Source organism: Gobio gobio, assembly GCF_949357685.1.
Source record: "Gobio gobio genome assembly, chromosome: 10".
NCBI classification, from domain to species: domain Eukaryota; kingdom Metazoa; phylum Chordata; class Actinopteri; order Cypriniformes; family Gobionidae; genus Gobio; species Gobio gobio.
The window spans coordinates 9,156,394-9,172,000 of NC_137116.1; the positions used below are offsets into that span (position 1 = coordinate 9,156,394).

The 15,607-nt window shown below is 43.0% G+C and overlaps 2 protein-coding genes across 4 annotated transcripts in view; both read right to left on the reverse strand.

Moving 5' to 3' along the window:
* Window positions 1-12,871, reverse strand: part of mmp23ba (matrix metallopeptidase 23ba) — a 32,990-nt gene extending 20,119 nt beyond the window's left edge. The window contains exon 1 of one of the 3 annotated variants that reach the window (XM_079826755.1): window positions 12,304-12,871. In XM_079826755.1, the coding sequence (XP_079682881.1) occupies window positions 12,304-12,429 (126 nt within the window). In that variant the 5' untranslated portion in view covers window positions 12,430-12,871. The remainder of the gene's footprint in view (window positions 1-12,303) is intronic. The other 2 variants (XM_079826756.1, XM_079826757.1) reach the window with 2 other exon arrangements.
* The window catches only part of LOC307132267 (interleukin-17 receptor E), a 517,506-nt gene that overhangs the window by 416,589 nt on the left and 85,310 nt on the right, over window positions 1-15,607 (reverse strand). The window lies entirely within an intron of this gene.

The following is a 15,607-nucleotide window of genomic DNA, read 5'->3' on the forward strand; positions in this document are numbered from 1 at the left end:
CAAGCACTGAATTATTAAAGGAACACTTGAAACTCTCCTAGAATTAAACAGTTGAGTTTGACCATTTTTGAATCCATTCAGCCGATCTCCGGGTCTGGTGGCAGCAATTTTATCATTGTGCCGCTGCACCCATGGTACGGCAGCAAAGTTCCTCGATTATTACGCAGGAATGACAGTAGAGTTCCTAGACATATCGGTCTAGAAAATCACACTTTTCATTATCCATCAGCTTTAGTACACGATGTAACTACAGAATAGTCGAGTTTTAAATAGGAAAAATATCTGAACTCTTTGGTCATTTTTTTGAGCGAAATGCTAGCGGTCTAATCAGATTCAATGATCTATGCTAAGCTATGCTAAAAGTGCTACCGCCAGACCCGTAGATCGGCTGAATGGATTCGAAAACGGTAAAACTCAACTGTTTAACTCTAGGGGAGTTGGAAAATTAGCCTATTTTCCTTTCAAATTTCATATGTTTTTAATAAGATACTAGAGAGAATTTCTGTTAGTTCAAATTTTTTTCCTTAACTTTTTGAAATTCAAATGTATCTCCAATTATAAACACACTCATACACATAATTTAGTGTGTATTTGTCCGTTTAAGCGCAAGAAGACGTGAAAAATAACTCAATTGAAGTGGTATTCACACACTATATCAGAGGCAACTGCATCTTCTTGCACTTGAATAGTTTAAAATCACATTAAAATGACCACAGATAAGTATCTGATTCCTGATCTTAAAGGGTTAGTTCACCCAAAAATGAAAATTCTGTCAGTAATTACTCACCCTCATGTTGTTCCAACCATGTAAGACTTTCGTTCATCTTCGGAACATAATTTAGTATATTTTTGATGAAATCTGAGAGCTGTCTCACTCCTCCATAGGCTTTCAGAGGGAATGAAACTTGATGGCCCAGAATAGTACGTAAAAACGTCATTTAAGGAGTCCAAATGACTACAGTGGCTCTGTATTAAGTCCATCATGCGACGAAAATACTTTTTGAGCGGAAAAAACAACAAAAATAACGACTTTATCCCACTATTATTGTTGTTCAATTTGAGCCTCTGACGAGAGTTCGCGAGAGTGCCACGACGCATGCGCGAGAACTGAGATTACGGCGTTCTTCTTCTACTACTACTTGTTACTGGCTGCTCACTCTTTCGGAGTAGGGTTAATCTCAGTTCTCGTGCATGCGTCGTGGCACTCCCGCGAACTCTCGTCAGAGGCTCAAATTGAACAACAATAATAGTGGGATAAAGTCGTTATTTTTGTTGTTTTTTCCGCTCAAAAAGTATTTTCGTCGCATGATAGACTTAATACAGAGCCACTGTAGTCATTTGGACTCCTTAAATGACGTTTTTACTTACTATTCTGGGCCATCAAGTTTCATTCCCTCTGAAAGCCTATGGAGGAGTGAGACAGCTCTCAGATTTCATCAAAAATATACTAAATTATGTTCCGAAGATGAACGAAGGTCTTACATGGTTGGAACAACATGAGGGTGAGTAATTACTGACAGAATTTTCATTTTTGGGTGAACTAACCCTTTAAGCAGGGCTGGGAATGCCACATTGGTGCTCTTGGTTTAGGGGTTGCATTGGTTGTCTTCCCGGTCATAAGTGACCGGAGACCTAAAAATTAAACTTCCTCCACCCCAGTAAAACCAATGCAATGTATTTTTCTTCAATAATATTTTTTATTTTTATTTTTGTATTTTGATGGTATTTTTTTATATATATATTTATGCAATAATTATGGTCTATTTTTGCCATTAAAAATTATTTAAAACATTTTTTTTGTAATTTTTTATTATTATTTCAGTATTTCAGGTTAAAATAGAGAATAGGGTTTCAAAATATTTTTTTTTGAAGGCAGATAAGCGCCCTCTTTTGAAATGATTTCAACCATGAAATCATGCAACCATGGGTGTAATCACTAGAGGTCTCCATGGAGAGGCTTGAGAATTCCCTAGTTCTGTTTTGAACACATTTAATTTTATTTTTTTTGTTGATGGATTTGAATATTAATTTTTTTTTTTAAATCTGTGAATTTGTGTTTTTGCAGATTTCCCATTCATTTCTTATGGTGTCATTTTTGACCGAAGAGCACAAGTTGGAGTATTTTTTATGACCACTTAGCATGCTCGAAATCATGCCCTCAATTATTTTGTGTGTTTACATACATAATGCTAGAAAAATCACCAAGTTTCATATCATTCTGATGAAGCTGTGATTTTTAAAAATTCCAAATGTGGTTAATAGGTTCAGTTTTTCATAGGTGTGTGTGTATATAAGTGTGCGTGTGAGTGGATGTGTCAATATCACACTCTTGATGTTTTAGAGTGTCACCCCTTTACTGCTGTGTACTTTTTTTCAGCATCGTGGCCGATTTGTAGATTGTACACACAAATATTCGGAGAATTTTTGTGTTTTGCCGATTTCCCATTCATTTCCTATGGTCGGTCATTTATGACCGAAGACAATGAACGCTACTTTTTTTTTAACGACCAATTAGCATGCTCGAAACACGACCCCAATTTTTTGTGCGTGTTTACATACCTAATGCTAGAAAAGTCACCAAGTTTCATATCATTCCGATGAAGCAGTGATCTTTAAAATTTCAAAACAGAAAATTTTCCGGTCAGAAATGACCGAAGAGCACCAGAGGGTTAAAATGTATTTCACTACAAAATTACAAAATACATGCTTTAAAACGTAATTTGTAACTTGTAATTTGGGGTGTGTAAACTTTTGGAATTTTGGTAAATTGTACTTATTTTGTCTTCTGAAGAGAAGACTAAATGGAAAAAATATGATCTTTAAAATAGAAATATATACACATCGTCCCGTTCAAAAGTTCTCACTCCCTGCTCTTAATGCATTGTGTTTTATGAAAGCTTGTTTCAGCCATAGAATAAAACAATAAAAAAAGGTAATTGCGACCTTTTTCTCGCAATTGTGAGTTTTTTCATTCTCAATACTCCCCAACCCTGATCTTAAGTATCCGATTCCAGAATTGTAATTGATTTTCGTGCTGATTTTCGGGGGGAAATTTTGTAAGCTTTGGCAAACTTTCAGTATTGTATTTCTTCTCTTTAATTTTGTGCTGCTTGGATATGTGTGCTTAAGGATGGTTCCTTCCTACTTATCCGGACCGCCCAGTTATAAATGATGTCAAAAGTAGTCTACAATTGAGTAAACTTCCTTTAACTGCGTCCAAGGCTGCGGGGCCCTATGCATTTGCATGGTTTGTAACAACGCTACTGGGTTTAACATCAGGTTATGTAACGCAGCTAGATCCAGAAAAGTCTTCTGTGAAATAGATAGGTCTGATATGTGAATGGGATACATTTGTAGATTTAGTAAGGCAGTGCAGCAAACAGCTACGCAAATATCCAAGTCGCAGTTGAAAGTTCCATAAACTAGTCCGGATGAAACTCCTTGGATAAGTAATGCAAGAGTTAAAATCCAAGAGACAGTCTAGGGGTCAGTAACACACAGGTGAGTGAACCGTCCTGACAGAAGCAAATTCATAACATCCTTGCCAATCCAAATATTTCAGCCTTATCCCCAAAGATGGAAGAAAGATTGATTGCGTGACTGCTACAGATGTAGCATACCTTCCTCTACAATCAATATTGCACAAAAGTTTAAGAAGTGCCAAGACTGCATGAGGTCAGTGACATCTATCAGGGGCTGTACTTGCGTCATGGCTGAGCTATTTAGATCACGTTCGCGAGCACAGGATTCTGTTCTGTCTTTAAGTATATTTAAGTAACAACATATAAATGCCTAAAATTACACTTTTTAAAATCGGGATGAAACGGAAATAGCGACAAATCTTTACTTCCATATGAGTGAGGGACTTTTCTGTGCATCAGCTCTTGATTGGATGTTGAGATGTGTGCGTGCGTGGCACTCAAAAATGTATGCAAATGAGCGTGAGCTTGCAGGGGTGGGGCTTAACCCATTTAAGCCCACCGGCAACTATAGTAGCTGCAGTGTATAGTTGTCATTTTCCTTTTGTAAGTATTTTCTAGATAGCAGAGTTCCCACTCTTTCATGAACACCAGATTCAAGGACTTTCAAGGACTTTTTAAAGCACCTTTTATTTTAAATCAAGCACAATAAATACGATAACGGTGGGTGTGTTACTGCCAATATATCAAATACCTACGCGCTAAGGCACATACTGACAACTAAAATACAATTTCCAATGAGGAAAAATGTCCAATTTTACAAAATCCAATGATGAAAGAGGCTGGTGTACAAGAGCGAGCGAGTTTTAACGAGAGATGCAGTTTGCAGCTCTTATTCCTGCATTTAACATTTATTTCACACTAGTTTTAGTTTGTTTTCCTTTTTATAAATCATTACTTAATGAAAACATCAAAATATAGAGATAATATTGTATACATGAATTTTCCAATTAAATGAAAAGATATGGACAAGTTAATTGTTAGGCATTAAAAATATGCCAAATAATTTTTTTAATCACCTGTACATGTACCTTTTTAAAAATCAATTTGAAGGCTTTTAAGACCTGCGCATATTATATTTAACATATATAATCGCTGTCGTTATAAGGGCCCATTTCAAATGTTTACGTGCTTTTCTTCTTTTTATTTTTTGAGCGGTGATGAAATATTGCTCTTGTAAACACTTGCCAGCATTTCAGTAAGGAAAGTCTAGATCTTTAAAATGCATCCAAATTACAGCAAAGCGCAACCGTACGGTGGCCTGCAGGGGACAAAAAGGATATAAACAGTGAATTTTGAAGTGATCTCATTTTTAAAACTAAGAGATGTGAACTTAAGACGGAAATTAAATTACCACATGTCATTGGTGTTTGTCTATAAACAGGAGGTAATTCGGCCGGGGATTTTTACGCGGGTGGTGGGAGAAAAACACTGACATTCTGGATTCGGGCGGAAATAAAATCACTGACTAGCCCCTGTCAATAATGAAAATACCTTACGACCCCACAAGAAACAACTACCGTCCGAATAGGGCTTTTGACAGTAGATGGCGCTTATGGAACAGCAGAAATATATTGGAATAGCTTCCTCCCGTAACGCTGTTTTGTTCTGGCTTTGGCTGCGCATGAAGGCCAATTTTTGTAATAGCACCATGCTACTCTAACAAAATGCGGTTCATGCTTAATTCAAGCACTTTCAAGGACCTATGTATGTTTTCAAGTACTTTCCAGGCCTTGAATCCATGTGTCTGAAATTCAAGAACTTTCAAGTACTTTCAAGAAGCGTGGGAACCCTGAGATAGTATCCATGTTTTATATCTCAATGACATGCAAGAAAACAACCAGATAAAGGATTTCAAGAGAAAAGAAAAAAAAGTATTAACTTCCTTCCTTCCTGCCAACTTCCTACACCTACTTCCAGGAAGCATAACGAAGGCAAACCCTCCCAAAGAAAGGTTATTTTCATGTTACTAATAAGAATTTTTTGTTGATATATATATATCTACATAATCGTGAAGGTCTCTAGGATCATCCAAACAAAACAATTCTTACAAGAGATCTATAGTTTTTTGTATACTTAGTCAAAAGTCCAAGCGGCAACTATAGTTGCCGGTGGATAAATAACTTGTAAGTAGATATAATGGGGAAATGGGGTATACTGTGCTAACAGGTTAATAAATCAAGATTTTTGGTCTTGTTTAGTGCTTTTTGCTTTCATAATATCCCACCTAAAACATACCTTAACCCTTTAAATAATAGTCTAATTGACTTGAATTTGTGATGTTAGACTTGAATAGTCAATATATTTCCCATATTTGTATATGTCTGATATTAACTGAGAATTATATATAAAAAAATAAAATAAAAAATAACTACGTGCTTGTTAGTAAAAAGGTTGTGAACTAGTGTTCAATACGGTGACAAGTCACGTGGCAAAAGAACGAATGACTCAAACGTCAAACCCGAGACTCGAAAGAACTCATCTTTTCTGTTTCCGCTTCTGACAGCATAGACTCTATGGGACTGACAGGAAGAACGAAAGACTCAAACCCAAACTCGAGACTCGTATGAACCCATATGTTGCGTAATGCGCATGCGTGGTCAACACAAAATGAACGAATCACTCTCTGAGACAACTCGGTAATCCCGAGTCACTCAAAATGAACGAATCGTTCATGAACGACACATCACTACTCTTCATCACGGCACCTGTTAGTGGGTGGGATATATTAGGCAGCAAGTGAACATTTTGCTCTCAAAGTTCATGTGTAAGAAGCAGGAAAAATGGGCAAGCGTAAGGAATTGAGCGAGTTTGGCATGGGCCAAATTGTGATGGCTAGACGACTGGGTCAGAGCATTTCCAAAACTGCAGCGCTTGTGGGGTGTTCCTGGTCTGCAGTGGTCAGTGTCTATCAAAAGTGCTCCAAGGAAGGAACAGTGGTGAACCGGTGACAGGGTCATGGACGGCCAAGGCTCATTGATGCACGTGGGGAGCGAAGGCTGACCCGTGTGGTCCGATCAAACAGACGAGCTACTGTAGCTCAAACTGCTCAAGAAGTTAATGCTGATTCTGATAGAAAGGTGTCAGAATACACAGTGGTCTGACGAATCACGTTTTCTTTAACATTATGTGGATGGCCGGGTGCGTGTGTGTGTGGCTTACCTGGGGAACACATGGCACCAGGATGCACTATGGGAAGAAGACAAGCCGGCGGAGGCAGTGTGATGGTTTGGGCAATGTTCTGCTGGGAAACCTTGGGTCCAGCCATCCATGTGGATGTTACTTTGACACGCACCACCTACCTAAGCATTGTTGCAGACCATACACCCTTGGAAAACTGTATTCCCTGGTGTCTGTGGCTCTTTCAGCAGATAATGCGCCTGACACGAAGCAAAAATGGTTCAGGAATGGTTTGAGGAGCACAACGAGTTTGAGGTGTTGACTTGGCCTCCAAATTCCCCAGATCTCAATCCAATCGAGCATCTGTGGGATGTGCTGAACAAACAAGTCCGATCCATGGAGGCCCCACCTCACAACTTACTGGACTTAAAGGATCTGCTGCTAACATCTTGGTGCCAGATACCACAGCACACCTTCAGGGGTCTAGTGGTCTAGTGTGTACCTTGAATGCAATGTGTGTACCTTGAATGCAATGTAAGTCGCTTTGGATAAAAGCGTCTGCCAAATGCATAAATGTAAATGTAAATGTAGTGGAGTCCATGCCTCGACGGGTCAGGGCTGTTTTGGCAGCAAAAGGGGGACCAACACATATGCCTGATCGGTGTATAACATTACAATCAATGTTTGATCATCTGGTCCTTTTTAGAGGTCTCGGCGTTTTCACACCTACCTTGTAACGATATGTGTCCGTTCATTCATTCTTGTCAAAGACGCTGACGTCAGACGCACGTTCGTTTACAAACCAATCAATGTCCAGATGCACCCCACATAGACGATGACGAGTGGACGTAAGTGTGTCGTGTAAAGTTCTTTAGTGCGCTCGCATAACTGCAATGTGAAACCAGACCAAAACTAACCAAATGTATAAAAAGTATCAAAACATGATTTTGGTGCGGACTTTCAGGTGTGAAAACGCCCTAAAAAAGCATGAAAAGGTTTGGACTGTGTACGCGTCTTGTGGTGCTATCATCCAATCATTGTTATCATGATGTTACGTTTCTGCATCTCCAGTCTGATTGCTCTCATGGCATTAACGGCTCAGCAGAAACGTGCCCATATTTCCACAGCTACATAAGCCTCCAAGCATCCTGCCATTGTGATGAATGGGAATGCTGATGGAAAGCTCTCTACAGGCCTCAGACCAGATGGATGCACTCAAACTAGGGAGAATTTTATTGGACAAAAAATTAGATATGCCTGTGAGTGAAAGATGAGTTATTAAAGTCACCATGAAGTCAAGATTGACATTTTTTTAATGGAATTTTTGCAGTATTTATATAGCTATATATAAATGATTTACCTTTGCTGAACATTATTGTTTTAGATTCATGTTTCTGGTATTCTTGAATCAGAATATCTTCCCTTCGATCTGGCAGCAACATCTCTTTTCTGATGATGGGCAAGGGCAACCTGTCACTCACATGAGATCCACCAATAGCAAACCACAACCATCCAATCAATTCCCCACAGACAAAATCAAGCCCCGCCCTATATTTGTTCTTGTTTGAGAAGCGTTTCACTCGGATATACAGCACAATAGGGTGAAAAGAGCTCAATCGATTCAGACAGTGCACTATATAGGGGATAGGGAGCTATCAGACAGTGCACTTTACAAGGGATAGGGAACGATCAGACAGTGCACTATATAGGGGATATGGAATAATCAGACAGTGCACTATATAGGGAATAGGGAACGATCAGACAGTGCACTATATAGGGGATAGGGAGCGATCAGACAGTGCACTATATAGGGGATAGGGATGGATCAGAAAGTGCACTATATAGGGGATAGGGAACGATCAGAAAGTGCACTATATAAGGGATAGAGAACGATGAGACAGTGCACTATATAGGGGATATGGAATAATCAGACAGTGCACTATATAGGGAATAGGGAACGATCAGACAGTGCACTATATAGGGGATAGGGAGCGATCAGACAGTGAACTATATAGGGGATAGGGATGGATCAGAAAGTGCACTATATAGGGGATAGGGAACGATCAGACACTGCACTTTATAAGGGATAGGGAACGATCAGACAGTGCACTACATAGGGGATATGGAATAATCAGACAGTGCACTATATAGGGAATCGGGAGCGATCAGACAGTGCACTATAAAGGGGATAGGGAGCGATCAGACAGTGCACTATATAAGGAATAGGGAGCGATCAGACAGTGCACTATATAGGGGATAGGGAGCTATCAGACAGTGCACTTTATAAGGGATAGGGAACGATCAGACAGTGCACTATATAGGGGATATGGAATAATCAGAGAGTGCACTATATAGGGAATAGGGAACGATCAGACAGTGCACTATATAGGGGATAGGGAGCGATCAGACAGTGCACTATATAAGGGATAGGGAACGATCAGACAGTGCACTATATAGGGGATAGGGATGGATCAGAAAGTGCACTATATAGGGGATAGGGAACGATCAGGCAGTGCACTTTATAAGGGATAGGGAACGATCAGACAGTGCACTATATAGGGGATATGGAATAATCAGACAGTGCACTATATAGGGAATAGGGAACGATCAGACAGTGCACTATATAGGGGATAGGGAGCGATCAGACAGTGCACTATATAGGGGATAGGGAGCGATCAGACAGTGCACTATTTAGGGGATAGGGAGCTATCAGACAGTGCACTATATAGGGGATGTGGAATAATCAGACAGTGCACTATATAGGGAATAGGGAACGATCAGACAGTGCACTATATAGGGGATAGGGAGCGATCAGACAGTGCACTATATAGGGGATAGGGAGCGATCAGACAGTGCACTATATAGGGGATAGGGAGCGATCAGACAGTGCACTATATAGGGTATAGGGAGCGATCAGACAGTGCACTATATAGGGAATAGAGAGCGATCAGACAGTGCACTATATAGGGAAAGATCAGACAGTGCACTATATAGGGTATATGGAATAATCAGACAGTGCACTATATAGGGGATATGGAGCAATCAGACAGTGCACTATATAGGGGATATGGAGCAATCAGACAGTGCACTATATAGGGGATAGGGAGCGATCAGACAGTGCACTATATAGGGAATAGGGAGCGATCAGACAGTGCACTATATAGGGGATAGGGAGCTATCAGACAGTGCACTTTATAAGGGATAGGGAACGATCAGACAGTGCACTATATAAGGGATAGGAAACGATTCAGACAGTGCACTATATAGGGGATAGGGATGGAATAGGCCGTGCACTATATAGGGGATATGGAAGAATCAGACAGTGCACTATATAGGGGATATGGAATAATCAGACAGTGCACTATATAGGGGATAGGGAGCGATCAGACAGTGCACTATATAGGGGATAGGGATGGATCAGAAAGTGCACTATATAGGGGATAGGGAACGATCAGAAAGTGCACTATATAGGGGATAGGGAACGATCAGACACTGCACTTTATAAGGGATAGGGAACGATCAGACAGTGCACTATATAGGGGATATGGAATAATCAGACAGTGCACTATATAGGGAACAGGGAACGATCAGACAGTGCACTATATAGGGAATAGGGAGCGATCAGACAGTGCACTATATAGGGGATATGGAATAATCAGACAGTGCACTATATAGGGAATCGGGAGCGATCAGACAGTGCACTATATAGGGAATAGGGAGCGATCAGACAGTGCACTATATAGGGGATAGGGAGCTATCAGACAGTGCACTTTATAAGGGATAGGGAACGATCAGACAGTGCACTATATAGGGGATATGGAATAATCAGAGAGTGCACTATATAGAGGATAGGGAACGATCAGACAGTGCACTATATAGGGGATAGGGAGCGATCAGACAGTGCACTATATAAGGGATAGGGAACGATCAGACAGTGCACTATATAGGGGATAGGGAACGATCAGACAGTGCACTATATAGGGGATAGGGAGCGATCAGACAGTGCACTATATAAGGGATAGGGAACGATCAGACAGTGCACTATATAGGGGATAGGGATGGATCAGAAAGTGCACTATATAGGGGATAGGGAACGATCAGGCAGTGCACTTTATAAGGGATAGGGAACGATCAGACAGTGCACTATATAGGGGATAGGGAGCGATCAGACAGTGCACTATATAGGGGATATGGAATAATCAGACAGTGCACTATATAGGGAATAGGGAACGATCAGACAGTGCACTATATAGGGGATAGGGAGCGATCAGACAGTGCACTATATAGGGGATAGGGAGCGATCAGACAGTGCACTATATAGGGGATAGGGAGCTATCAGACAGTGCACTATATAGGGGATAGGGAGCTATCAGACAGTACACTATATAGGGGATGTGGAATAATCAGACAGTGCACTATATAGGGGACAGGGAGCGATCAGACAGTGCACTATAAAGGGGATAGGGAGTGATCAGACAGTGCACTATATAGGCAATAGGGAGCGATTCAGACAGTGCACTATATAGGGGATAGGGAGCGATCAGACAGTGCACTATATAGGGTATAGGGAGCAATCAGACAGTGCACTATATAGGGGATAGGGAGCGATCAGACAGTGCACTATATAGGGAATAGGGAGCGATCAGACAGTGCACTATAAAGGGGATATGGAATAATCAGACAGTGCACTATATAGGGAATAGGGAACGATCAAACAGTGCACTATATAGGGGATAGGGAGCTATCAGACAGTGCACTTTATAAGGGATAGGGAACGATCAGACAGTGCACTATATAGGGGATATGGAATAATCAGACAGTGCACTAGGGATAGGAAACGATTCAGACAGTGCACTATATAGGGGATAGGGATGGAATAGACTGTGCACTATATAGGGGATATGGAAGAATCAGACAGTGCACTATATAGGGGATATGAAATAATCAGACAGTGCACTACAGGCAATAGGGAACAATAGCAAACCACAGCCATCCAATCAATTCCCCACAGACAAAATCATGCCCCACGTTTCACTCGGATAAGGCACTATAGGGGAGAAAAGAGCTCAATCCCTTTCAAGCTGATTTTAATATTCCGTTTCTTGGAAGAAACTAGAGAACAGTAGATTTTAATATGCTTAAGGTGTGTTTTTTGTTTTGTTTTTAAAAGTACACTAGGATAGATCCTTCAAAGGGAACAAACTTATAAACCCCACAATGCAAAAATAACTTATATGGAAATGCAAAAGGTGCATCCTCGAAAATTTCAGTACGTAAAAGTAGAAGTGAACAAAAGAAGAAAAACACATTAAAGACATTAAATGTAGCACAAAACGCATAAAAAAAGAATGAAAATGCAGATGAAATGTCATTACTGCAGCTCTGTTTTTATGTGCGGATGAGCCAGACAGACGTCGTTGCCGCGTCTCATGTCATGAGCGTTGCGTTTTCAGGACAACGCATCAAGTTAAAAGTTCGCCGCGTCTCAGATCCCCCGCGGCGCGTTCGGTTCCATTCCGTCACGCTTTTATGAACGCGTCCTGTGTGAACGACCACTTACGACTTCTAGTTGTATAACTCGAGCGTATCAATGGATATCACAGCACGCGTGACGCCCTCGAGCCGCTTTGACGCGTGTCTAGAGTTATGCAAGGAAAAAGAGCGCCGCTGAAATATTCGTCCTGATGAAAAACTAATGACATACCTCAAATCGCCGGGCCGGCAAAGCAGTGACTTCATGCATCAAGAGCCCGAAGCCCGCCACCGCGAGCAGAAGAAGCCCTCCGAAGTATCCCGCTCTCCGCAGACTGCCAGAAGCTTCACTCACCATCGTTGCGACGTCGCCGACCAAATATTTGCCCGTAACAAAGACGTATCAAACCTCACCATTTATTTCCCGTGGGTTCTTTGGCTTGCCATTGGGCGCTTGACAGATGCAGCTTCTCCTCAGGCTCTCCTCAGTGACTGAGCTCAGATGAAGAGCACTGACTGCAGCTGCACACATTGTAATGCAATCAATGCAGCTTTTACCACACTTGCTGTTTCATTGTCATTTTTGGAGGATTAATCATCTTTCAAAAGACATCTGCTTTTGATTTTGCCTCCTAAAGGCATCTTTCTTGTGCTTAAAGTCCCCATGAAATCAAAATTGATGTTTCTTTTGGCTTTTAGTATGAATATGTTATCCTATAAAAAGCTGGGGTGTTCCAAAACAATGAAAAAATGCACATTTAGAAGATATAAGCATTTCAATTTTAAAGTCTCTCACTTCTGCCAATATGGATCAATTATTTTGATGACATCACTCTGCATTTCAGCTTCTCATCATATTTTCTGTCCAATCAAATGCTCTCTAGAATCTGAAGCCCCGCCCCCTACATTATAAATGGATGCTGATTGCTGAAGCTGTGGCTGAAATCGGGAACGTGCACTATGTAGGGGATAGGGAAGGGAACGATCAGACTGTGCACTATGTAGGGGATAGGGAAGGAAACGATCAGACTGTGCACTATATAGGGGATAGGGAAGGGAACGATCAGACTGTGCACTATATAGGGGATGTTTCAGACAGTGCACTATATAGGGGATAGGGAACGATTCAGACAGTGCACTATATAGGGGATAGGGAAGGGAATGACCAGACTATGCACTATATAGGGGATGTTTCAGACAGTGCACTATATAGGGGATAGGGAACGATTCAGACAGTGCACTACATAGGGGATAGGGAATGATCAGACAGTGCACTATATAGGGGATAGGGAATGACCAGACTATGCACTATATTTGTATTTGTATGGCATCCTTCTGTCTCTAGAGACAATGGAGTCTGCACCTGAGTATTTATTTAATTGTGGGACAGCAGCGCCGGCTGTGGCTGAATAAGCCGATGCGGGAGTTGCAGCTCCTGCCGCACTTGCTGCAAGTGTAGTCCGTGGTGGGTACTATGGGGGGAGCAGTGGTAGGCTGGGTTCTCTGCTGTTTGCGGCTCTTCCTTTCCTCGCGCTGGATCTCTCTCTTCTCCTCAGCCTGCTTGATGCCGGTTATGACATTTGCACGCCAGCTAGAGCGGTCGGAAGTTGCTGTTTCGAGATCTGCTGGGTTGATGTTACATGACTTCAGATCCCTCTTGCAGACATCCTTGTAGCGCAGGGCTGGTCAACCGGTTGGCCGTGTACCGATGGCGAGCTCGCCATAGAGGATGTCCTTCGGGATACGGCCATCGTCCATCCTGCATACGTGTCCGAGCCAGCGCAGGCGCCTCTGAGAGAGGGTGGCGAAAGTGCTTAACAAGCCTGCCTGGGCCAAAACATCTGCGTTGGAGACACGATCCTGCCAGGTGATGCAGAGGAGCCGTCTGAGGTTGCGCATGTGGAAGGCGTTCAGTCTTCGCTCTTGGTGCGTGTATAGGGTCCAAGCCTCACTGCCGTACAGAAGGGTGCTCAGCACGCAAGCTTGGTACACTTTCATCTTTGTGTTGAGGGTCAGCATGGGGTTGTCCCACACACGCTTCGCTAGGCGGGCCATGGCGGTTGCTGCTTTGCCTATCCTCACGTTAAGCTCGGCATCCAGGGATAGGTTGCTGGAGATTGTAGAGCCGAGGTATGTGAACTTATCCACCACCTCCAGGGTGTGATCTCCGATGGTAATTATGGGAGTGGTGCTGACATCTTGACCCATGATGTTGGTCTTCTTAAGGCTGATGGTGAGGCCAAACTCTGGAGGTCTCTGAACTCGCTGGAGGTCGGCTTCCGTGCACTATGTAGGGGATAGGGAAGGGAACGATCAGACTGTGCACTATGTAGGGGATAGGGAAGGAAACGATCAGACTGTGCACTATATAGGGGATAGGGAAGGGAACGATCAGACTGTGCACTATATAGGGGATAGGGAAGGGAACGATCAGACTGTGCACTATATAGGGGATGTTTCAGACAGTGCACTATATAGGGGATAGGGAACGATTCAGACAGTGCACTATATAGGGGATAGGGAAGGGAATGACCAGACTATGCACTATATAGGGGATGTTTCAGACAGTGCACTATATAGGGGATAGGGAACGATTCAGACAGTGCACTACATAGGGGATAGGGAAGCGAACGATCAGACTGTGCACTATATAGGGGATAGGGAATGACCAGACTATGCACTATATAGAGGATAGGGAAGGGAACAATCATACAGTGCACTATATAGGGGATAGGGAAGGGAACGATCAGACAGTGCACTATATAGGGGATAGGAAAGGGAACGATCAGACTGTGCACTATATAGGGGATAGGGAAGGGAACAATCAGACAGTGCACTATATAGGGGATAGGAAAGGGAACGATCAGACAGTGCACTATATAGGGGATAGGGAAGGGAACGACAAGACTGCACTATATAGGGGATAGGGAATGATCAAACAGTGCACTATATAGGGGATAGGGAAGGGAACATGGCGGTACAGGCGGTACCATCTCTGGATGCTGGTCGGTGGCTGGAGCCGATGCTGGACGCTGATCGGTGGCTGGAGCTGTCGCTGGACGCTGGTCGGTGGCTGGAGCCGTCTCTGGATGCTGGTCGGGGGCTGGAGCCGTCTCTGGATGCTGGTCGGGGGCTGGAGCCGTCTCTGGATGCTGGTCGGTGGTTGGAGCCCTCTCTGGATGCTGGTCGGTGGCTGGAGCCGTCTCTGGATGCTGGTCGGGGGCTGGAGCCGTCTCTGGATGCTGGTCCGGGGCTGGAGCCGTCTCTGGATGCTGGTCGGGGGCTGGAGCCGTCTCTGGATGCTGGTCGGTGGCTGGAGCCGTCTCTGGATGCTGGTCGGGGGCTGGAGCCGTCTCTGGATGCTGGTCGGTGGTTGGAGCCCTCTCTGGATGCTGGTCGGTGGCTGGAGCCGTCTCTGGATGCTGGTCGGGGGCTGGAGCCGTCTCTGGATGCTGGTCGGGGGCTGGAGCCGTCTCTGGATGCTGGTCGGGGGCTGGAGCCGTCTCTGGATGCTGGTCGGGGGCTGGAGCCGTCTC